At 46.1% G+C, this 23265-nt stretch overlaps 1 protein-coding gene across 8 annotated transcripts in view; it reads left to right on the top strand.

Annotated features, from left to right (window-relative positions):
- The window catches only part of LOC140385791 (focal adhesion kinase 1), a 904772-nt gene that overhangs the window by 663608 nt on the left and 217899 nt on the right, over positions 1-23265 (top strand). For 6 of the 8 annotated variants that reach the window (XM_072468319.1, XM_072468317.1, XM_072468318.1 and 3 more), the window contains 3 exons: positions 9357-9377; positions 9554-9651; positions 16175-16259. In XM_072468319.1, the coding sequence (XP_072324420.1) occupies positions 9357-9377; positions 9554-9651; positions 16175-16259 (204 nt within the window). The remainder of the gene's footprint in view (positions 1-9356; positions 9378-9553; positions 9652-16174; positions 16260-23265) is intronic. The other 2 variants (XM_072468315.1, XM_072468316.1) reach the window with 1 other exon arrangement.

Below are 23265 nucleotides of genomic sequence, written 5' to 3' on the forward strand. Positions count from 1 at the left end.
AAGCCACAAGGTGCAAAAAGCAGCAGGCTGCCTCCACTTCTGATGTGCATCCCAGGGACACACCTAGACATAGCACTAGACCACAGAGGATCAAGAAGATTGAGGATCACTGATAGGGCACGGGCTGGGGTAATATCTGTAGCAAGGGAGAATGGAAATGTCAATAGTTCATTATTAAAACATGTAACACCTGACACAGATGAAGCCTCTGTCACGTCAATCTTCACAGGGCCTGCCTGCACTCTCACCCCCTGTTGCCCTCTGCTCCCCCCACCCCTCGAGTGTAGTGTCCAAGATCAAACGCCCCGAAGCGGACGCCACTCAGAGGATGGGTATGAGCGCTCTATCAGAAGACAGGAGTCAGACTTTGGCATAAACTGAGGAGCAACCCAGCTTACCTCACGTCGAGTGATCATCATTCTTCTGCCTTGTATATTGGCCCACTGACAGTGCCGACACAGGCCTAGCACTCTGGGGTGATGATACACGGACCCTTGGAGGGTGAAACAGGGTAGTCTGGTGGGGGGTGGGGGTGGGGGGGGGGGGGGGGGGGGGGGAGAGAGAGAGAAGGAGGGGAATGGCAGGAAAGGTGGGGGGGGGGGGTAGGTGAGCTGACGGACAAAGCCTTCTCCTATGAGAATTGAGTGAGGATGAGGGCCTCCTTAGTACTCCGGGCATGGCAGACCCTCGCCGCCGCTTGTCTGCCATCCTCTGCCACTTCCTGTGGGTCCTCCCCAGGCTTGTCCTTCTTCCCCCCCCCCCCCGGTCCGCCGCCTCAGATGAGATTGCATGTCCCTCTTCCTCCTCCAGAATGTCACGCCGCTGCTGTGCCAGGTTGTGGAGGGTATAGCAGACCTTCACAAATTGGAAGATCCTTTGGGGGAAATCTTGATTTTGTCTTTTCCCGCTATTTAACCAGCGCGCCCAGATCCATGCCGGGTGCAAAGGCGGTGGTTAAATCATGCCCAAATGTCAGGGGGTTGTTGAATATTGCAATAATTGGAGTAGGCATGGTACGTGAGAAGGTACGAAAGCACTCGGATCATGGTGAGCAGTTGTAGGAGTTGCCAAGTGAGAATAAAAATATCCAGGTAGAAATATTTAAAGATTAAGTTAGCAGCAGGGAGGGTCAGGTATTGGTGCTTGATGAAGAAAGGAAGGAAACATTTTTTTAAATTTGAAAGACTTGCAATTATATCATCCCTTCATGATGCCAGCATGTCTCATAGTGCTTTACTACCAAAAAGTGTTCTTTTTTTAAAAATATTTTTATTCTCCTTTTTCACATTTTCTCCCACATTTACACCCATCAACAATAAACAATAATCAGCAAGATATGTCAATCTCCATAATAACAACGATCCCATCCGCCCACCAACCCCCAAACATCAGCCCGCATGTTTACATAAACAAATGACAAAACGGAATCAGGGATTACCCATAGTCACCCTGAATCTACACAGCCCCCCTCCCCCCACCCCACCCCCACCCCAACTAATGTTCGATGTTATCCAGTTCTTGAAAGTGCATAATAAATAGTGCCCATGACTTGTAGAACCCCTCCGAGCTTCCCCTCAATTCGAACTTAACCTTCTCAAGGGTCATGTATTCCAACAGGTCACCCCGCCACGCTAGGGCACTGGGTGGAGAGGTTGCTCTCCATCCCAGCAGGATCCGCCTTCGGGCAAACAACGAGGCGAAGGCTATGATATCTGCCTCCGCTCCCGTTTCCAACCCTGGCTGGTCCGACACCCCGAATATGGCCTCCTGGGTCCAGTTTCACACGCACCACCTTGGAAATTACCCTAAACACCTCCTTCCAGTACTCCCCTAGCCTTGGACAGGACCAAAACATATTTGCCCCCCCCCCCCCCGCAACGCTCACACACCCTCTACTCCTTCAAAAAATCGGCTCATCCTCGCCCTCGTGAGGTGCGCTCTATATACCACCTTCAGCTGTATCAGCCCCAACCTCGCACATGAGGTGGAGGCATTCACTCTCCGGAGCACCTCACACCAGACCCCCCCCCCCCTCCTCTATAACCTCCCCCAGCTCTTCCTCCCACTTTGCTTTGATCCCTTCCAGTGGTGCCTTATCCTCTTCCAAAATAGCTCCGTACACCGCTGACACTGCCCCCTTCTCCAGTCCCCTTGTCGTCAACACCTTCTCCAGCAATGTGGAGGCCGGTTCCTCTGGGAAGCTGTGTATCTCCTTCCTGGCAAAATCCCGAACCTGCATGTACCTAAACACTTCTCCCTGCTCTAGCCCATACTTCGCTTCCAGCTCCCTCAATCCTGCAAACCGACCCCGAAGAAACAAATCTTTTAGCATCTTAATCCCCTTCTCTTCCCATTTCCGAAAACTTCCATCCCACCTCCCTGGCTCAAATCTATGGTTCCCCCGAATCGGCATTTCCCTTGACCCTAAACCCAACCCGAAGTGTTGGCGAAACTGCCTCCAGATTTTCAATGAAGCTATTATTACCGGACTCTCTGAATATTTCCCCAGAGCTATTGGGAGCGGCGCTGTTGCAAGTGCCTTCAGCCCCGACCCCCTGCACAAACTCTCCTCCATTCTGACCCACTGAGAATCAACCCCTCTGACCCAGCTCCGCACTTTCTCCACATTCGCCACCCAGTAGTAGTACAACAGGCTCAGGAGACCCAAACCCCCTGCCAGCCTTCCCCTCTGTAGCAGCACCTTTCTCACTCTGGCCACCTTCCCTCCCCATATGAATGAGGTAATCCTTCCCTCAATCTCCCTGAAAAAAGACTTTGGCAGGAAAATCGGTAGGCATTGAAACATAAACAGGAATCGCGGCAACACATTCATTTTAACCGCCTGTACCCAACCAGCCAGTGACAGAGGAAGGCCATCCCACCTTGCCAGATCGGCTTTCGCTCTCCTCTCCAAACTAGTGATGTTGTACCTGCGAAGCCTCCCCCACTCCCGGGCAACCTGCACCCCCAGATACCTAAAATGAGTCCCTGCTCTACAGAATGGCAGCCCCCCTTCCCCCACCCCCGGCCGAGACACCACAAAGTACTCACTCTTGTCCAGGTTCAACTTGTACCCCGAGAAAGACCCAAATACCCGCAGTAGCTCCAATATTCCTCCTATCGACGCACTCGGCTCCGACACATACAGCAGCAAGTCGTCGGCATATAAGGACACCCTATGCTCTATCCCCCGCCCCCGCACTATTCCTTTCCATGCTCCCAAACTTCTCAATGCGATGGCCAACGGCTCAATCGCAAGTGCGAACAGCAGGGGGGACATAGGACATCCCTGTCTCGGCCCTTGGTGGAGAGAAAAGTATCTCAAACTGATATTATTTGTGCGGACACTCACCTTCGGTTCCTTATATAATAGCTTTACCCAGTTCACAAACCTTGGCCCAATCCCAAACCGCTCCAGCACTGCCATCAGGTACCCCCATTCTACCCGATCAAACGCCTTCTCGGCGTCCAATGCCACAACTACCTCTATTTCCTTTCTTTCCGCCGGTGCCATAACAACGTTCAAAACCCTCCTAATGTTCGAAAACAGCTGCCTCCCTTTCATGAACCCCGTCTGATCCTCCCCTATCACCTTCGGAAGGCACTCCTCCAGCCTACCCACCAGTACCTTCGCCAACACTTTTATGTCCACATTCAGAAGTGATATGGGCCGATACGACCCACACTCCGTCGGCTCCTTATCTTTTTTTAGTAACAGGGAAATCGATGCCTGCCCCAAGGTTTGCGGCAACACCCCCTTCCCTATCGCCTCCTCAAACATCCCCACCATCAGGGGTGCCAACCTATCCTTAAATTTTTTATAATATTCCACCGGAAACCCATCTGGCCCTGCCACCTTCCCCGACTGCATCCTCCCAATCGCATCCTTTATCTCCTGCTCCACTATTGCTCCTTCTAATGTAGCCCTGTCCCCCTCCCCTAGCCTCGGGTACGCCAACCCAGCTAGAAATTCCTGCATCTCACGGTCTCCCCCGAGTGGCTCTGACTTGTACAACCTCTCATAAAACTCCTCAAAAACCTTGTTAATCAGCACTGGGGCCACCACCAACTTCCCTGCCCTATCCTTCACCTGAAGAATTTCCCTTGCCGCTGCCTCCCTCCGGAGCTGACCTGCTAACATACTTATCTCCATGTTCATAAACTGCACCCCTTGCTCGTCTCAGTTGGCACACCGCCTTCCTGGTGGACAGTTAGTCGAAGCTCGCCTGTAGTTCCTTCCTCTTTTCCAGCTTCGCTGGGTTCCCATCTTCTGCATACCTCCTATCTACCTCTAACATCTCATCTATTACTCTCTGCCGCTCAAACCTCTCCTCTTTATCCACCCTGGCCTTAAACAAAATTACCTCACCTCTCACCACCGCCTTTAAAGCCTCCCAGACGACTGCCTTCGACATCTCACCCGTACAATTGAAACCTACATATTCCTTAATTACCTTTTCAATTTTCTCACAGAATACTTCGTTCCCCAAAAGCCCCACATCCAGTTTCCACCCCGATCTCTGCGCTGCCCCCTTCTCTAGCACCATATCCACCCAATGTGGAGCGTGATCTGACACTGCAATTGCAGAGTATTCCGACCCCTTGACTCCAGCCATCAAAGCCTTTCCCACCACAAAAAAGTCGATCCGCGAGTATACCTTATGGACTGCTGAGAAAAACGAATACTCCCGTTCCCTTGGGTGCAGGAACCTCCAAGGGTCCACCCCTCCCATTTCCACCATTAGCCCAGCCAGCGCCTTCGCCCCCCCTGATGGGACCAGCGAGCGCGGCCGTGATCTGTCCAACCTTGGCTCCTGCACCAAGTTCCAGTCCCCCCCCCCACAATCAGCTCATGCGTGTCCAGGTCGGGAATAGCCCCAAACACCTTCCTCGCGAATCCCACATCATTCCAATTGGGACCGTATACACTTAACAGCGCCACTAATCTCCCCTCCAGTGCCCCTGTCACAATCACATATCTACCCCCCTGATCTGCCACCACCTTCTCCATCTGGAAGCGTACCCTTTTGCTGACCAGCACCGCTACCCCTCGAGCCCTTCCATCAAATCCGGAGCGAAACACTTGGCTAACCCAGCCCTTTTTAAGTCTCATCTGGTCCATCACCCTCAAGTGAGTCTCCTGCAGCATTGCTACATTGGCTTTCAAACTTTTAAGATGTGCAAGCACCCTTGACCTCTTGACCAGACCTCCTAGCCCTCTCACGTTCCACGTGATTATCCTTATTGGGGGTCTCTCACCTCCCCCACCTTTCTTATCCGCCATCGCCATACCACTGTGCCCTGCCCCATAAGCCTGACCCGCCCCTGTCCATTGTTAACATCGAACCCCCCCCCCCAAGAACCCCCCCTACAAAAACATCCATCCCTCCACCCCCTCTTGCTCACGTCGTAGGCCCATTGAAGCCTGCTATCCAGGCTCCAACGTCCGCAGTCCTCCTCTCACCTCACCCCCGTCCACTAACTGACTTTAGTTAGCTAGCGCGGGTGGCTCCCCCCGCCAAGACCTCTCGCCCCCTTCCGCCCAGTCCCAGAGAAAGAAACACCAAAACAAACCCAACAATCCAGCCCCTACAATTCACTAACATAACATTTAACCATCGCAACACAGAACGCCATTAACTTGAACTCTGTAACAATGCAAAGAGAAGTAAATTTCAATACAAATCAGTAAAAAGAAAGTTGTAACATTTGTACATTTTCCAGTCGCTCAAACACAGTCCACAGTCCCTCTTCACATCTGTCCCAAGCCTTCTGCCCTCACGAACGCCTCAGCCGCCTCCGCTGTCTCAAAAGAAAAGTCTTTGGCGTTATATGTTACTCTCAACTTCGCCGGAAACACCACACCAAATCGCACCCCCTTCTTGTACAAAGCCGCCTTCACTCGCCCAAATGCCGCTTGTCTTTTTGCCAACTCCACCGTCCAGTCCTGGTAGATCCGAACCGCAGTACCATCCCACAGCACCTCACGCTCCTGCTTCGCCCAGCTTAATACTTTCTCCTTCATGCAAAACTTATGGAAGCAGATAATTACTGCCCTTGGCGGCTCGTTCACTTTGGGCTTCGGCCTTAATGACCGATGAGCTCGGTCTAGCTCGTACAGGGTGGGGCTCTCACCCTCCCCTATAAGCTCCGCCAACTTCTTAGCGAAGTATTGCGTTGGCCTTGGGCCCTCAGTCCCTTCGGGCAAGCCCACAATTCTCAAATTGTGCCGCCTTCAGCGGTTTTCCAAGTCTTCCAGTTTTGCTCGGAGTCCTCTGTTAACCTCCACCACCCTCCGCAGCTCGTCCCCCATCGAGGTGACCTGGTCGCTGTGTCGTGTCACGGCCTCCTCCACCTCCTTCACCTTCTCGCCCTGCTCTCTCACCTCGGCCAATGTCTTTGCCTCCTCCAACAATGACCTCAACACGACCGCCATCTCTTTCCTCAGGACCTCCATGTGCCTCACCAAACGTTTTTCCAGCTCCACCACCATCACCTCGGTCAACTTCTCCACCGTAAGTAGTGCGGCTTCCGCCATCCTGTCAACACTTTTGCTTTTGCTCGTCTTCTCCTTCGGCGGCAAACCCGCGTTTCCTCCCTTCTTCGACGCTGCTTTTCGCATCCTTTAGCGGCTTATTGTTTTTTATCTTCTTTCCTTTCTCCTCTCTCCCCCTTCACCCTCCTGTCCTTCATCAATCTGACATTCTTCTTTTTTGAAAAAAAAACTTTCACCAAACTTCCTTAAATCTTCTTTCTTTCTCCTCTACATTCACCTGGGACCAGGCTTCAACCTTCTTTCTTCTTCTTTGGTGGGAGCCATCCGACGTGGAGCACCCTCCCTACATGGCGCTCGGGCCTGCCGCCTCGGCCTCCTCGTAGCTGCTGCTCTGACCTGCCGGGCCCGGCGCCTCAGCCCCCGCCGCCCGACACCCGCGCGGGGTTCTTCGCCGGTTTTTAAACCGGCCCCGCTGGCTGCTCGTGGCGGCCCCAAAGGCCGACGATAGTCGGGGAGTGCGTGAGGACTCGGGGATTTCCCCGAAATCGCCGCGAATCGCAGCCACCGGCGGGAGCTCTTGTTATTGCGGCCGCCCTGCTTGCCCACGCCACCGGAAGTTCCCCAAAAAGTGTTCTTAAAGTGCAGTCACTGTTCTGATGTGAGAAGCACAGCAGCCATTTTACACTGAAATTATTTTGTTTCCCATATTCATTTTGTGTAACCATGAAATGCAGGAGGTCTCCTCACGCTCCACAGATGGAACGATTGTCTCTCTACTACCTCCCTCACTAAGACCTCTTTTTGAGTTGGCCGAGAACCACTTCTGACAATCAGAATTCTCGCTCTCTCACTCTCTCTCTCCTGATAAATAGATAATTGAAGTTTCATGTACAAATCAATGAAAATCCAAAAACCCACAATGAAGGTTAAATGCATCACTGTGTTACTGTTAAAGTTATGTTAATAACTCTTTATTTGTTGCCCCCTTTTATTCTGTTGACCCCAGATCTCTGAAATGAATGGTCAGTGGTATAACTGTGCACTATTGATTCCCTCAGCACTTAGTGATGTACATTTTGAAAACTTGGGGCGGGATTCTCCATTTGGGAGACGTAAGTGCTGATACCGAGACTGAATCATGGAATTCCTACAGAAGCAGGACATTCGGCCCATCATGTTTGCACCAGCCCTTGGAAAGAGAACCCTACCTAAGCCCATGCCTCCATCCTATTCCTGTAATCCAGTAACCCCACCTAGCCTTTTGGACACTCAGGGGGCAATTTAGCAAGGCCAATCCTACCTAACCTGCACATCTTTGGACTAATAGCACCTTTAGCGTACTAAAATGTCCAACCCATTGTTTTCAGTCCAACCTCTGGATTTATTACCTAGCTACTGACTCCGTCCCTTTCCCTGGCAACTGACACTAAACTAGATTGTTCGCAACTTTGGTGCGACATTTCATCCTACCATGAGCTTTTGACCACATATTTGTACCATCATTAAGACTGCCTATGTCCACCTACATGTCATCATCTGAGTTTGTTCTTGGCTCAGCTCATCATCTGCAGAAGCTTTTATTCATGCCTTTGTTCCAGTGCACACCAGGCTGATCTGCCGCATTCTACCCTGTGTAAACTTGAGGCCATCCAAAATTCCATTACCTGTGTCCTGACTTGCCCCTGTTCGCATTCACCTATCACATCTGTGTTCACTGATGGCTCCCATTCAAACAACATCTCAATTTTAAAATTCTTTTCCTTTTTTTCGTGTTTTTAAATCGCTAAATGCTCTCGCCTCTCTATTCCTCCAGCCTTGTAACTATCCAAAGATATCTATGCTCATTTAATTCTAGCCTCTTCATTGATAAAATCTGGCATCTCCAATTATAATTGCAGCACCATTCGTGGCAATGTCTTTATTTGCCTATGCCCCAAGGTCTGGAATTCTCCTGCTACACTACTTCACCTCTCATCTAATTTTTCTTCTTTAAGAAACTCTTTAAAACCCACCTTTTCGATCAAGCGTTTGGTTATCTTATCTAATATTCCTTGCGTGACTTGGTGTCATAGTTTGTTTTATTTTGCTCCTGAGAAGTGCCTTGGAATGTTTCCTTGCATTAAAGACACGGTATAAAATATAGGTGATTGTTATTATTCTGCTTTTCTATGATTTTGTTTGATTCCTGAAAAAAGGTTTTTCCCTTGAACATCCCTTGGCCAGTGTACAAGTGCAAAGTTTGATGAAGTCTTTATAAATATATCAAATAACAAGAATCACTTAACGTTATATTATGCCAGATTCCATTTTTTTTCCCTGTCTGCGCTGTCAGAGGTGCCATCTTTGGAATGAGATACTGAGGCCCAACCGGCTCTCTCTCAGGTGGGTGTGTAAGATCCGAGGGTACAATTTCGAAGAGCTGAGGGGTATTCCCAGTGTCCTGGCCAATATTCATACTTCAACCAACATCAGTTTAATCTGTTTAGATTACTTGGCCATTACCACATTGGTGCACATGAGATGTTGATGTGTGCTCCTGTCTTTTGCTATATTGCAACATTTCAGAAATACTTACTTTTCGGAAACCAGAGATTGTGAAAAGTGCTGTTACTCTACTGGTTTGTAAGGAGAGAGAACCGCAGTTTGAACTTTGTCATATATAAACATTTTCACACTAAATTGTTAGTTAATTTTTAAGTATTTGTAGCTTTCTGCACAGAAGAAATAATGGGTTAATCCATTGTTCGACATTAATTGCACTACCATACTGCATAAATTGCATTGTTTCATATTTATCTACAGAAACCGTAATGTACACTGCTTTTTGATTTTCTTCCCCCTACTCCCAATTGCAATGCAGAAAGCTATGGGATAGATGAAGGTAATGAAACTGTTTATTAATTGTTGCCTGATTATTGTGCTTGCTGCCTGTTGGATGAACATAATTGTGCCAACTTGTGTGTCACTTAGTGTGTAACTTTTTCTCACTTTAAAAACATGAAAAAATAATTTGTCCCTAAAGTTGATTTAATAATTAATTATCTCCACTCTTTACAGCCAGGGATTATGAGATACAAAGGGAAAGAATTGAACTGGGGCGCTGCATTGGAGAGGGGCAGTTCGGTGACGTGCACCAAGGAATTTACATGAGCCCTGTAAGTAATTCAGAAATTATAGCATTGTGGCAAGGTTAAAGGCAATATAGACAGAAAATTGATGCAGTTCTAGTGAGAGAGTGGAATCTCATTGCAGAACACCAGGTTCAAATACCAGTTTTGCCTTATATTCATAATAAGCTAGGTTTTTGAGTGACCACCGGATCAAGTCTCTTGTGAAAGAGCCCCCAAATTGCAGGGCTAAAATTATTGGCAGTGGAATGTCTTACCCTACCATCTCTGTACCACCTCCGTGCTCCCACGTGCCACCTCCATGCTGCTTCATATTCATGTACCACCTCCTTAGCCACTCATTCAGTATACACAATGAACAGACCTCCGGAATCAAGTGGAGATGAAAATAATAATAATATAATAATATTTATTAGTGTCACAAGCAGGCTTACATTAATACTGCAATGAAGTTACTGTCCTTGTTCTTTAGTTTTTCGTGTAATGATGACAGAAGCCAAAAGTGAATCACTTTCACCTGCACCACCAAAGCTATCACTTAAGCCTTACAACATCTTTAATTCAAACAAGTAACAACACCAATACAGTAATCAGTTGTTCACTTGTAATGTTTGATTGGGAATCAGATCCGTTTCTGCTTCAGTAAGGAGATGGCGGAGTTTTATCAGAAAAAATATGATCAATGATCAGAAGTCCAGAAACAGAATTGTGCAAACAGAAATTTGTCATTATATTCATTTGCTGTTGTTTCCCTTGATTGTTTGATTAATGTCAGTCCCAAACAGGTTTTAAAAAAAAATTTCCATGGAAAATAGATACAAAATAGGTGTAATTTAATTGGTCAGATGCATTAAAAATTACACTTCAGAAAGAACACCTTGATAGATTTTCCTTCAGCATGGAGTGTGGGCTGGTGAAATTAATAATGCATGCTGTGTGCATGTCCAAACTCTCATGAGTGAAACTGTCCCTCACATAAGTGGGTGACACGGTAGCACAGTGGTTAGCACTGTTGCTTCACAGCGCCAGGGTCCCAGGTTCAATTTCGAGCTTGGGTCACTATCTGTGCAGAGCCTGCACGTTCTCCGTGTGTCTGCATGGGTTTCCTCCGGGTGCTCCGGTTTCCTCCCATAAGTCCCAAAAGACGTGCTCTTAGGTAATTTGGACATTCTGAATTCTCCCTCTGTGTACCCGAGAATGTGGTGACTAGGGGCTTTTCACAGTAACTTCATTGCAGTGTTAATGTAAGCCTACCTGTGACAATAAATATTATTATTAATAACACTTTATGGCATCTGCCATGCCAATCATGCAACAATTTAAAAAAAACATTTGTACCTTTTTAAAACTTTTCATTGTTTCAATTACTGCATTTGAGAAAAAGAATCTTCAATGAATAAATTTCATTGAGAGTGTTGTAATTTTAAAAGTTGTGCTGCCTAAAGTAATGAATGGACTGTGTGAGGATCAGAACACACTTCTACAATTTTCAGGAAACCTCTGGTGATGATGTTGATTTTTGAAATGAATTGTAATCAAAAGTATTCCATAGAATTTACACTGCATCCCAGGTTTGAATCCCGGCTCTGGGTCACTGTCCGTGTGGAGTTTGCACATGCTCCCCGTGTTTGCGTGGGTTTCGCCCCCACAACCCAAAGATGTGCAGGGTAGGTGGATTGGTCCCTTAATTGGAAAAAATGAATTGGGTACTCTAAATTTAAAAAAATAAAAATAAAAAATAAAATAATAATTTACTCTGCAGAAGGAGGCCATTCAGCCGAGTCTGCACCGGCCCTTGTAAAGAGCACCTTACCTAAGCCTGCACCTTCACCCTATCCTCGTAACCCCATCTAACCTTTTTTGGACACCAGGGGCAATTTAGCTCAGTCTATCCACCTAACCTGCACATTTGTGGACTGTGGGAGGAAACCGGAGCACCCGGAAGAAACCCAGGCAGACACGGGGAGAACGTGTAGACTCTGCACAGACAGTGACCCAAGCCGGGAATCGAACCTGGGACCCTACAGCTGTGAAGCAACCATGCAAACCACTATGCTACCGTGCTGCTCATTGGTACCGTGCTGCCCACGGTTAACATTTAATATTGTGAATTGTTAATTTTCTTATAAAATGTTTATTTATTTTCATTGCTGAAAAAAAGAGAACTGTAACAGCTTTTGTCTTGCAGTCATTAGGACCCTGAAAAAATACCGATGTAAAGGGAGATGACAAATTATTCTGTAGGAGAAGAGAATGCTAATTGGTTGGCAAGTGGACTCTGATTGGCAGATCCCCCTCTATTAATCAGTGTCCATTTGCCAACCAATCAGCATTCTCTTCTATTTCACAATAATTTCACTGCAGTGTTAATGTAAGCCTACTTGTGACAATAATAAAGATTATTATTATTATTATTATTACAGGATAATTTGTCATTTCCCCATACATTGGTATTTCAGCATCCTAATGAGTGCAAGACAAAATGCTTTTTTTCAGCAATGCTTAAGTTCTGTACTACGAAACATCAACTTATTTTTTTATGATATTCGCACACCACCTATGTGAAAGTATGTGCTAGCCACACTCTGACCAGTAACTAGGCTGGGCGAATGCCTCGGAAACTTGTCCTCAGAATGTTTACTTCCTTCCCACTGGAGAAGTACTTAACTTTGATCTGGCATCTCCACAATACTGCAGAGTGATGGTATCCTCTCTCAATTTCAGAATTATAGTATTTTGTCTGGATGAAGTAGGTCTTGTCTGTGTACCCTGTTAGATCCAAGAAATACTTAGTGTTTTAATAGTACTACTCTTTGAAGCATGTCAAGCATCTCACATCTTTAGTTCTTTGAAGATTCAGTTACTGTTATTGTGTGGGCAAAGCTGACACCTTTTAGTGCATGGAAAGACTCCACAAAAATGCAATGAGCTGGTTAACCAGTTGATCTGTTCTGGCTGATGCTGATTAAATAAGAATGCTAACCAGGGCAACACACTTTTTCACAGTCTCAGGATTTACCCAAGTGTTTCAGAATGCATGATGTACTTTTTAAGTGCAATCACAGTTATAATATAAGAAACCACAGCAGCCAGTTCCTGCAGCGAGAAACAAATGACCAGGTAACTTGTTTTGTGGAGACATGAGGGCAGGTGACTAAAAGCTTGATTAAAGAGGTATGCTTTTGGGAGATGGGCCTCAAAGGAGGCAGGTGAAATGAAGAATTGAGAGGTTGAGAGAGGGAATTCCACAACTTTGTGCCTTGGCAGCTGAATTCTACTGATGGAGGGACTAAAATCGGTGATGTTTGCGAGACCAGAATCAGAGGAGCACAGATATTTCAGGCAATTGGAGGGCTGGATGAGATTACAAAGATAGGGAAAAGCATGGCCATGGAAGGATTTGAAAACAAGATGAGCATTTAAAATCAAGGTATTGCTTCACTGGAAGCTAGTGTAGGTGTATGAGCATAGGAGTGATAGCTGAACAGAACTTGTTACAACTTACAAAGGGAGGCAGCAGAGATTTGGATGACCACATATTTTGATAGGATAGGACGTGGGAGATCGGTCGGTTGTAATAGCCACGTAGCAAAGTAGAGGAAGGGACTGTGATGTGATTTGATGATTTTATCTTATTGGTGCTTGGAATGTGGAGACACCACTGGGGAAGATGGAATTTATTGAAAATCCTTAATTATCTTTGAGAACATTACAAATGACAAAGAACAAAGAAAAGTACAGCACGGGAACAGGCCCTTCGGCCTGCCAAGCCTGTGCCGATCATGCTGCCCCTCTAAACTAAAATCTTCGACACTTCCTGGGTCTATTCCCATCCTATTCATGTATTTTTCAAGATGCCCCTTAAATGTCACTATCGTCCCTGCTTCCACCACCTCCTCCGGCAGAGAGTTCCAGGCACCCACTACCCTCTGTGTAAAAAAACTTGCCACGTACATCTCCTCTCAACCTTGCCCCCTCGCACCTTAAATCTATGCCCCCTAGTAATTGACCCCTCTACCCTGGGAAAAAGCCTCTGACTATCCACTCTGTCTATGCCCCTCATAATTTTGTAGACCTCTATCAGGTCGCCCCTCAACCTCTGTCGTTCCAGTGAGAACAAACCGAGTTTATCCAGCCGCTCCTCATAGCTAATGCCCTCCATACCAGGCAACATCCTGGTAAATCTCTTCTGCACCCTCTCTAAAGCCTCCACATCCTTCTGGTAGTGTGGCGACCAGAATTGAACACTATACTCCAAGTGTGGCCTAACTAAGATTCTATACAGTTGCAACATGACTTGCCAATTCTTATACTCAATGCCCCAGCCAATGAAGGCAAGCATGCCGTATGCCTTCTTGACTACCTTCTCCACCTGTGTTGCTCCTTTCAGTGACCTGTGGACCTGTACACCTAGATCTCTCTGACTGTCAATACTCTTGAGGGTTCTACCATTCACTGTATATTCCCGACCTGCATTAGACCTTCCAAAATGCATTGCCTCACATTTGTCCGGATTAACCTCTATCTGCCATCTCTCCGCCCAAGTCTCCAAACGGTCTAAATCCTGCTGTATCCTCTGACAGTTCAGAGTCCACCACATTTCAGTAAATCTGGAGTCAGGCTGGGTAAGGATTGCAGATTCCTTCCATAAAGGGTATCAGTAAACAGAATATTAGTGATAATCCAACAGATTCATGATCTCCGTTCCTAATGCTGCCGTTTTATTCCTGATTTATTTAATTAATTGAATTTAAATTCCACAGAGGCCTAGGTGCGATCTGAATTCATGTCTCCGGATCATAAGCCCACGTCATAATCACTTTGCTGCCATAACTAACCAGATGACCATTGATCAGCTTGGGTGGGGCAGATGATGATAAGTATAACCAGATGGGGGGGAGGCTTCAGTAAAGGGGAAGTTGTTTCTGCCTGTGAACAAGTGGTCAAGTTTCCATCAAAGCTGATGTGAATGCAATCCGCTGGCAATAAGATAGTGAATGACAATGTTGCAATTAACAAGCTAATGTGTAAAAACAATATCAAAGCTTCGCTCCCTGCCTCTGCATTCTGAGAGTCTGCTTAAATCTGCCTGCTCCTCTGTGAAGACCTAAAAATGTTTGCAGTTGCACTGTGAGATCTGTTAAATATTCATTCCTTTTTATAGCCAGGACTTGGTATGAAATTCATAATTGCTAGTCTCGTTCAGAAAATGACACGGTGTCATCTTCATAACTAAACCAGTCAGAAAGTCTGGATGCATTTGAAAATCATACTAGACTTAAATCAAAATTTGCACAGTGTGTAATAAAGCAGATTGAGGCTCTCAAGTAACCTTTTAAGATCTCATGTACTTTGCTTAATTTGAAAGTGACATGCACAGACTAACCTTCAGAGGTTTGCATTTACTGAATGCTACAGAACAGCTCACAACTGGCGAAGTGTTTTGCTTGCAATGAAGTTCTTCCCGGTGCAGTGAGTTTATTTTGTGTAGGCAAAAGTTACTGCTATGTTGAGTGCAGCAAAATCCCACAATGTGCAATCATAAGAATGACATTAATCTGCTTTGTTAATTGATCTATGACTACACGTTTGTACATTCACCACACAGTGCCCTATATCTGCCCTGTCAAAGGCACCCCAGGGGCATCAATCAATCGAAAAGACTGTAGACCTTCCTTCTTTTCAATTACAAGGGGGCACAGGTTTGGATTGGATTGGATTGGATTTTGTTTGTTGTCACGTGTATCGAGGTACAGTGAAAAGTATTTTTCTGCGAGCAGCATCATTTAGTACATGAAAAGAAAAAGAAAATACATAATAGGGAAATTTTTCAAGATTAGTACGATTAGAAGAGATGTTTTTAAAAAAAGGATCTGTTTGGGAGAGCTTGCAGAGAGCCGCCACTCTCTGGTGCCATCTTACTTCTTGCTTTTAAGGTGAGAGGGGGAAAGTTTAAGGGAGATGTGCAGTTTAGGTTTTTCACACAGAGTGGTTGGTGCCTGGAACGTGCTGCCAGAGGATATGGTGGAAGCAGGCACATTAGCAACATTTAAGAGGCATCTGGGTGGATACATGAATAGGGAGAAAATAGAGGGATACGGACCAAGTAAGGGCAAAAAGTTTTTTCAGTTAGGACGTCATGATTGGCAAGGGCTTGGAGGCCCGATGGGCCTGTTCCTGTGCTCTACTTTGTTCTTTGTTCTTTAGGGGCATCAGCAGAAGCTGTGCTTTGACGAAACCTTGGCCTTGCTCAATGATTTGCCATATACATTGCTTAAAAATATTTGTAAATATACTGTGGTGATTTAGAAAAATAGAGGGATAATCTTTATCGATTTTGTACCAAATCAGGTCTTAATTGAAGAGTATTTCTGTCTACGTTTAATGACATTTCATGTAATTTATAATTGGTTTACCCAGAAATTGTCGTTTGTTCTGTTTGGATCAGGATTATCAAATCATTTAAATAGTTCAGTGTAGTTCTGTGTTTAGTTCAAACTACTTCAGCAAGCATTGGTAATTATGTTTTTTTTTCTCCTTGCTAATACAGGAAAACCCTGCAATGGCAGTTGCCATCAAAACATGCAAAAACTCCACTTCAGATAGTGTGCGAGAGAAGTTCCTACAGGAAGCCTGTAAGTTTTTACAATGTGCTTTTATTCTGCAGTTTAAATATAGCACTTCAAACAACTGCTGTATAAGTGAGATGAGAATAGATGGTTCCATTTGAAAAGGTAGCACAGCAAAGATGCAGTGGGGAAGATGATCACCTCCTTTTCTGCAATTTCAAACTTGCTTGACAAATTACTGGAGTTATTTGAGGATGTAATTCATAGAGTTGATGAGCAGCAGCCAGTGGATGTGGTTTATTTGGACTTTCAGAAGGTTTTCGACAAAGTCCCACATAAGTGTAAAATCATAGCACATTGGATTTGGGGGAGTGAATTTAAAATGGATAGAAAACTGGTTGGCAGATAGGAAACAAATAGTAGGAATAAACATGCCTTTTTCCAAATGGCAGCAGTGACTAGTGAGGTATCGCAGGGATCAGTGCTAGGACCCCAGATATTCACAATGTACATTGATGATTTAGATAGGGGAAGTAAATGTGATATCTCTAAATTTACAGATGACACAAAGTTGGGTGGGAGGGTGAGTTGTAAGGAGGATGCAGAGATGCTTCAGTGTGATTTGAGCAAGTTGAGTGAGTGGACATGTCAGATGCAGTATACTATGGATATATGTGAGGTTATCCATTTTGGTAGCAAAAACAGGAAGGTGGATTATTATCTGAATGGCTATAGATTGAGAGAAGGGAATGTACAGTGAGACCTGGGTGTCCTTGAACACCAGTTGCTGAAGGTAAGCATGTGGGTCAAGAGGCTTTAAAGAAGGCAAATCGTACGTTGACCTTCATAGCGAGAGGATTGTGTACAGGAGCAGGGATGTCTTGCTGCAATTATACAGGGCCTTGGTGAGACCACACCTGGAATATTGTGTGCAGTTTATATCTCCTTATCTGAGAAAGGATGTTCTTACTATAGAGGGAGTGTAGGGAAGGTTTACCGGACTGATTCCTGAAATGGCGGGACTGACGTATGAGAAGATTGAGTTGGTTAGGATTATTTTCGCTGAAATTCAGAAGAATGAGGGGGGAATCTCATAGAAACCTATAAAATTCCAACAGGACTGGGCAGGGTAGTTGCAGGAAGGATCTTCTCAATTGCTGGGGAGTCCAGACCCGAAAGTCACAGTCTAAGGATACGGGGTAAACTACTTAGGACTGAGATGAGGAGAAACCTCTTTATCCACAAAGTGTTGAGCCTGTGGAATTCGCTACCACAGAATGCAATTGAGGACTTGTTTTCAAGAAGAAGTTAGATGTAGCTCTTGGCCTAAAGAGATCAAAAGATATGGGGGGAAAGCGGGAGCAGGTTACTGAGTTGGATGACCGTGATGAAAGGCTGAATGATCCTACTACTGCTCCTATCTTCTATGGGTGCGAATTACCCGAATAGGGGCAGAGTCCAGTCGCACACGAGATTAGGTGGGTGTTTCTTGGTGCTCAGAAAAACACCCAACTATGTAATGTCCATCAGGGTAGATCGGGGTTTCAGCGAGGGACTCCACAACGAGGTCACGCTTATCCCCGTTTTCTACACTGAAGGAGCTCTGCTTGCCGGAACTCCTTAATGCAGCGAGAGGTGGCACTGCCAATGTGCCAGCAGTTCCAGGCTACAACCCTGCTAGAGGGCATGTATCTGGGGTCTCCAATCCTCTGGTAGATCCCCACAAGTGTCATTCCATCTGGTCCCCTTTTGTGGAGACCAACACTGCACGGCGCTCGCCTGGATCTCCAAGGCGAGGGAATTAGATCCCATGCCTTGGCTAGATCTCGGGAACGCATAATAGAGTGAGACTAGCTGTAATCTTCCAAAGTTCCCAGCTGTCTGAAAAAAATGCATCACATCTATACAAGAAAAAAGGGTGTCACAAAGTGAGAAGCTGTTTTACTTACTTAGTCAATGCAAAGTCCCTAAGCCAAGCAGTTTCTTCCGGTCCTGCTGTGATGAGTGTGGATAGGCCTCTGCTAAATCTGTGGATTGGACATTCTTCTATGGTGCATAGTTTGTGTTCTGCCACAGGCGCATAGGGGGCTGATACTAATGCCTCATCTGGGGAGGTTGGCCAAGTAGGGGTCGTGGCCGGTTCTGAACCTGTTAAGGGCGGACCACTCTTTCCTTAGAAGGTTGAAACTAGGCAACTATTGGGTTGGGTTTGAGACCAGGTGCTTGTTTGTCATGTCAAATGATTTGCATTCATTTGTCCAGGTGGAATTTGCATTGGGAGTCCTGTCCTATGTGGGAGGGTTTTTCCAGATCAGCTGTCTTGATGTGAATCGTACCTTTGGTGAACTTATTGGATCAGCATGAATTGGCAGGTGGGGGGTATTGTGAACTCATTTAAAAAAAAAAAATCTTTATTAGTGTCACAAGTAGGCTTACATTAACACTGCAATGAAGCAGGTACACAGAGGGAGAATTCAGAATGCCCAATTCACCTAACAAACACATCTTTTGGGACTTGTGGGAGGAAACGAGCGCCCGGAGGAAACCCATGCAGACACGGGGCGAAGGTGCAGACTCTGCACAGATAGTGACCCAAGCCAGGAATCGAACCCGGGTCCCTGGTGCTGTGAAGCAACAGTGCTAACCACTATGCTACCGGCCGCCAATTGTGGGTTGTTGCACAACTTTGGACAAATGGCCAATTGAGCATTGCCAATCCAGCTAACCTGCACATCTTTGGACTGTGGGAGGAAACTGGAGCACCCAGAGGAAACCCTTGCAGACACGGGGAGAACATGCAAACTCCACACAGACAAAGATCCAAGGCTGGAATCAAACCCGGGTCCCAAGCACTGAGAGGCAGCAGTGCTAACAACCACTGTAAAGCACCAAACTGGGTCAGCCAGGCAAGAGTTTTGCGGCCTAAGGTGTTTCATAAGTTGTGGATATCTTGCTGCCTTGCCACACTTCAAGCCTTATAGGAAATTCTATAGTTCTGCAACCTCAAAGTGGATGGGGCTGATGTCTTCGCTGTGTTGCTGATGGCATTGTCTTAGATCACCCTGGATTTTTCTTTTGGTGTTTTTGTCCAGGGAAGCCTTAGCTATCACAAGCAGGTAGCTGGAGACATGGTTGGGAGTAGCTGAGGGTGGTTTTGAGTGGATGGCTTTTGGGCTGCTCTAAGGCGACATATTAGGCTCCAGCACGTCCTGCTGGATTGTGTGAGGTTTAGCTCTGTTATGGTTTCAAAGAAGAACAAAGAAAAGTACAGCACAGGCACAGGCCCTTCGGCCCTCCAAGCTTGTGCCGAACCAGATACCCTAACTAAAAACAAAACCTTCTGCCCTTCCTCGGTCCATATCCCTCTATTATTTCCTCCCTATTCATATACCCATCCACATGTCTCTTAAACGTAGCTAATGTGCCTGCTTCCACCACATCCTCTGGCAGCACGTTCCAGTCACCCACCACTCTGCACAAAAAACTTACCCCGCGCATCTCCCTTCAACTTTCTCCCTCTCACCTTGAACCTATGCCCCCTTGTAATCTGACTATACACTCTGTCTATGCCTCTCAATTTGTAGACCTCTATCAGATCTCCCCTCAGCCTCCGTCTTTCCAGTGAAAACAATCCTAGTTTATTCAACCTGTCCTCATAGCCAACAACTCGAGGCCAGGCAACATCCTGGTGAACCTTCTTTGCACTGTCTCCAAAGCTTCCATGTCCTTCTGATACTGTGGTGACCAGAACTGCACGCAATACTCCAAATGCGGCCTAACCAACATTTTGTATAACTGCAACATGATTTCCCAACTCCTGTACTCAATGCCCCAGCTGATGAAGGCAAGCATGCCATATGCCTTCTTAATCACCTTGGCCACCTGTGTTGCCAATTTTAAGAACTGTGGACCTGCACGCCCAGATCCTTCTGCATGTTAATGTTCCTAAGAGTTCTGCCATTTATAGTATAATTCATACCTAGATTTGATCCTCCAAAATGTATCACCTCACATTTGTCCAGATTAAACTCCATCTGCCATTTCTGTGCCCAAGTCTCCAATCTATTTATCTCCTGTTGTATCCTCTGACAATCCTCGGCGCTATCTTCGTGTCATCTGCAAACTTACTAATCAAATCACCCACACTTTCCGCCATATCATTTATATATACTACAATCAATATCGGTCCCAGCACTGATCCCAGCGGAATACCACTAGCTACAGATCTCCATTCTGAAAAACACCCTTCCACCGCTACTCTTCTATAACCAAGCCAGTTCTGTATACATCTAGCCAGCCCAGCCAATCCCATGTGATTTTAGTTTTTGTATCAGTCTGTATCAGTACCTTATCAAATGCCTTACTAAAGTCCATATAAACTACACCCATAGTCCTTCCCTCAATTTTCTTTGTCACCTCTTTAAAAAACTCAATCAAGTTGGTAAGACATGACCTTCCCCATACAAAACCATGCTGCCTGTCACGATCTAGTCCATTTTTCTCCAAATGTGCATATACCCTGTCCCTCAGTATCTTTTCCAAAAGCTTCCTCACCACTGATGTCAGGTTCACCGGCCTAGAATTTGCTGAATTGTTCCTGCTTCCTTTCTTAAACAAGGGACTTACATTGGCTATTCTAGTCCTCTGGAACCTCGTCTGTGGTCAAAGAAGATGTGAGGATATCTGTTAAGGCCCCAGCTATTGCTCCCCTTGCCTCCCGCAGTAATCTGGGATACGTCCCATCCGGCCCCGGGGACTTGTCTACCTTAATGCAATTTAGGATACTTAACACTTCCTCTTTTGATATATTGACATTCACACACCTATCCCTGACTTCAACATCCGTCATGTCCTTCTCCCTGGCAAATACCGATACAAAGTACTCATTAAGGATTTCACCCACTTCTTCTGGTTCCATGCATAACTTTGCTCCATTGTCCTTGAGAGGGCCTACTCTGTCTCTTGCTGTCCGCTTGCTCATAATATATGGATAAAAAGCTTTGGGATTCTCCTTGACCCTGTTTGCTAAAGACATTTCATGGACCCTTTTAGCCTTCCTAATTCACAGTAACTTCATTGCAGTGTTAATGTAAGCCTACTTGTGACAATAATAAAGATTATTATTATTAACTTCACCTTTAAGTTCCTTCCTACTTTCAGGGCAGCATGGTGACACAGTGGTTAGCACTGGGACTGCGGCGGTGAGGACCCGGGTTTGAATCCCGGCCCTGAGTCACTGTCCGTGTGGAGTTTGCACATTCTCCCCGTATCTGCGTGGGTTTCACCTCACAACCCAAAGATGTGCAGGGTAGATGGATTGGATATGCTAAATTGCCCTTTAATTCGACAAATAATAATTGGGTATTCTAAATATATATATATTTTTTTAAATTATTTTTAAGTTCCTTCCTACTTTCACTACTCCTCAAGGGCTTCATCAGTTTTTAGATGCCTAGACCTGTCTATTCCTTTTTCCATTTGACCAAGCTTACAATTTCCCTTATCATCCATGTTCCCGAATCCTGCCATTTCTATCCTTCATTTTTCCCTTCAGTCTGAGGCTGTGTTCTAGTTTTTTGGCTCCCATCTACATACCTATCCTCAGCCTTAGAAAGATAATGTTTATTGGACAGTTCAAACTATATTCGAATATGCTAAATATTACTTCATAGAACATATAGTGCAGAAGGAGGCCATTCGGCCCATCGAGTCTGCACCGACCCACTTAAGCCCTCACTTCCCCCCCTATCCCTGAAACCCAATAACCCCTCCTAACCTTTTTGGTCACTAAGGGCAATTTATCATGGCCAATCTACCTAACCTGCACGTCTTTGGACTGTGGGAGGAAACCGGAGCACCCGGAGGAAACCCACGGGGAGAACGTGCAGACTCTGCACAGTCAGTGACCCAGCGGGGAATCAAACTTGGGACCCTGGCGCTGTGAAGCCACAGTGCTATTCACTTATGCTACCGTGCTGCCCAGAAAACTTGATAGAAAACTCCTGTTATTAGGAATTATTATATCCTCCAACTCACTGTTGGGAAAGCTACAAGTGATTAATATTTATTAAAATTGATTAATCTGTCTGGTTCTTCTGCTTGCATTTGTCAACATTTCTTGTGGCACATTACCTCATTGTGCTGCTTGACAGAAGAGTTCTCATCAATATCTGAATTGCAGTGTTAAAAGCTGTGAACGCGATGTACCAGCCGCGACCCGCCGGAATCAGGACGGGATGCGGCCGGTAAATCCCGGAATTGACCTCTCCCAGGATTCCCTATGGTTGTTACACATCGCGAGATCTTACAAGACGTTGCGATCTGGATCCTGCCCACAAAGGACGGGAACTAGACTTGTATAGTTAAGTGTGTTTAGAAACTCACTTAACCATGCTGATGCCAGATCGAATGGCCACCCGGCGTCTATTGACCTCACCAAGGAGACCACAGCCGGGCGCTGTAGCACCCTGGCACTGCTGATGCCACGTGGGCACCTTGGCACTACCAGCCTCACACCCTGGCACTGCTATCCTGGGCACCCTGACAATGCCATTCAGGAGCCACCCTCACACTGACAGAGTGCCCAGGTGGCATTTTGACCACGCCAGGGGTCGGGCCCAGGGGTGACCTTTCCGTCTGTAAAATACACAGACGGAAATATCTTGTGAGTTGGGGTGCGGGGGACCGAGGGACCCCTTATAGATGAGTTTGGGGGTGGGTGGGTCACGTTGTTGGGGGGGTGGATGGAGGTGGTATTGAGAGATAAGTGTGACCTCGGGGTGGTGGTTGGGGGGGGGGGGGGGGGGGGGGCGGCACATTCCCCGCAGAGGGCTCAAGTAGCAACAAAGTGTCGTAATGCCGGGAAAGACCCCGCTAATCCAGAACGGACTCAGGTTTTTAAAAAATTTAATTGCCCCCTGTGACTGCTTATTTTATGAATAGAGGAATGGTTTGTTATAGCAAGAGGTATGCAATAACATTTGACTCAGCTACCTCGCTCTATCTTTTCACTGTAACATGATATTCAAAGTAGCACTGGTGAAGGTCAGAGTTGGGATATTAAGGCAGAAAT

The sequence above is a fragment of the Scyliorhinus torazame genome, chromosome 11 (genome assembly GCF_047496885.1).
Source record: "Scyliorhinus torazame isolate Kashiwa2021f chromosome 11, sScyTor2.1, whole genome shotgun sequence".
In the NCBI taxonomy this organism is placed as follows: Eukaryota; Metazoa; Chordata; class Chondrichthyes; order Carcharhiniformes; family Scyliorhinidae; genus Scyliorhinus; species Scyliorhinus torazame.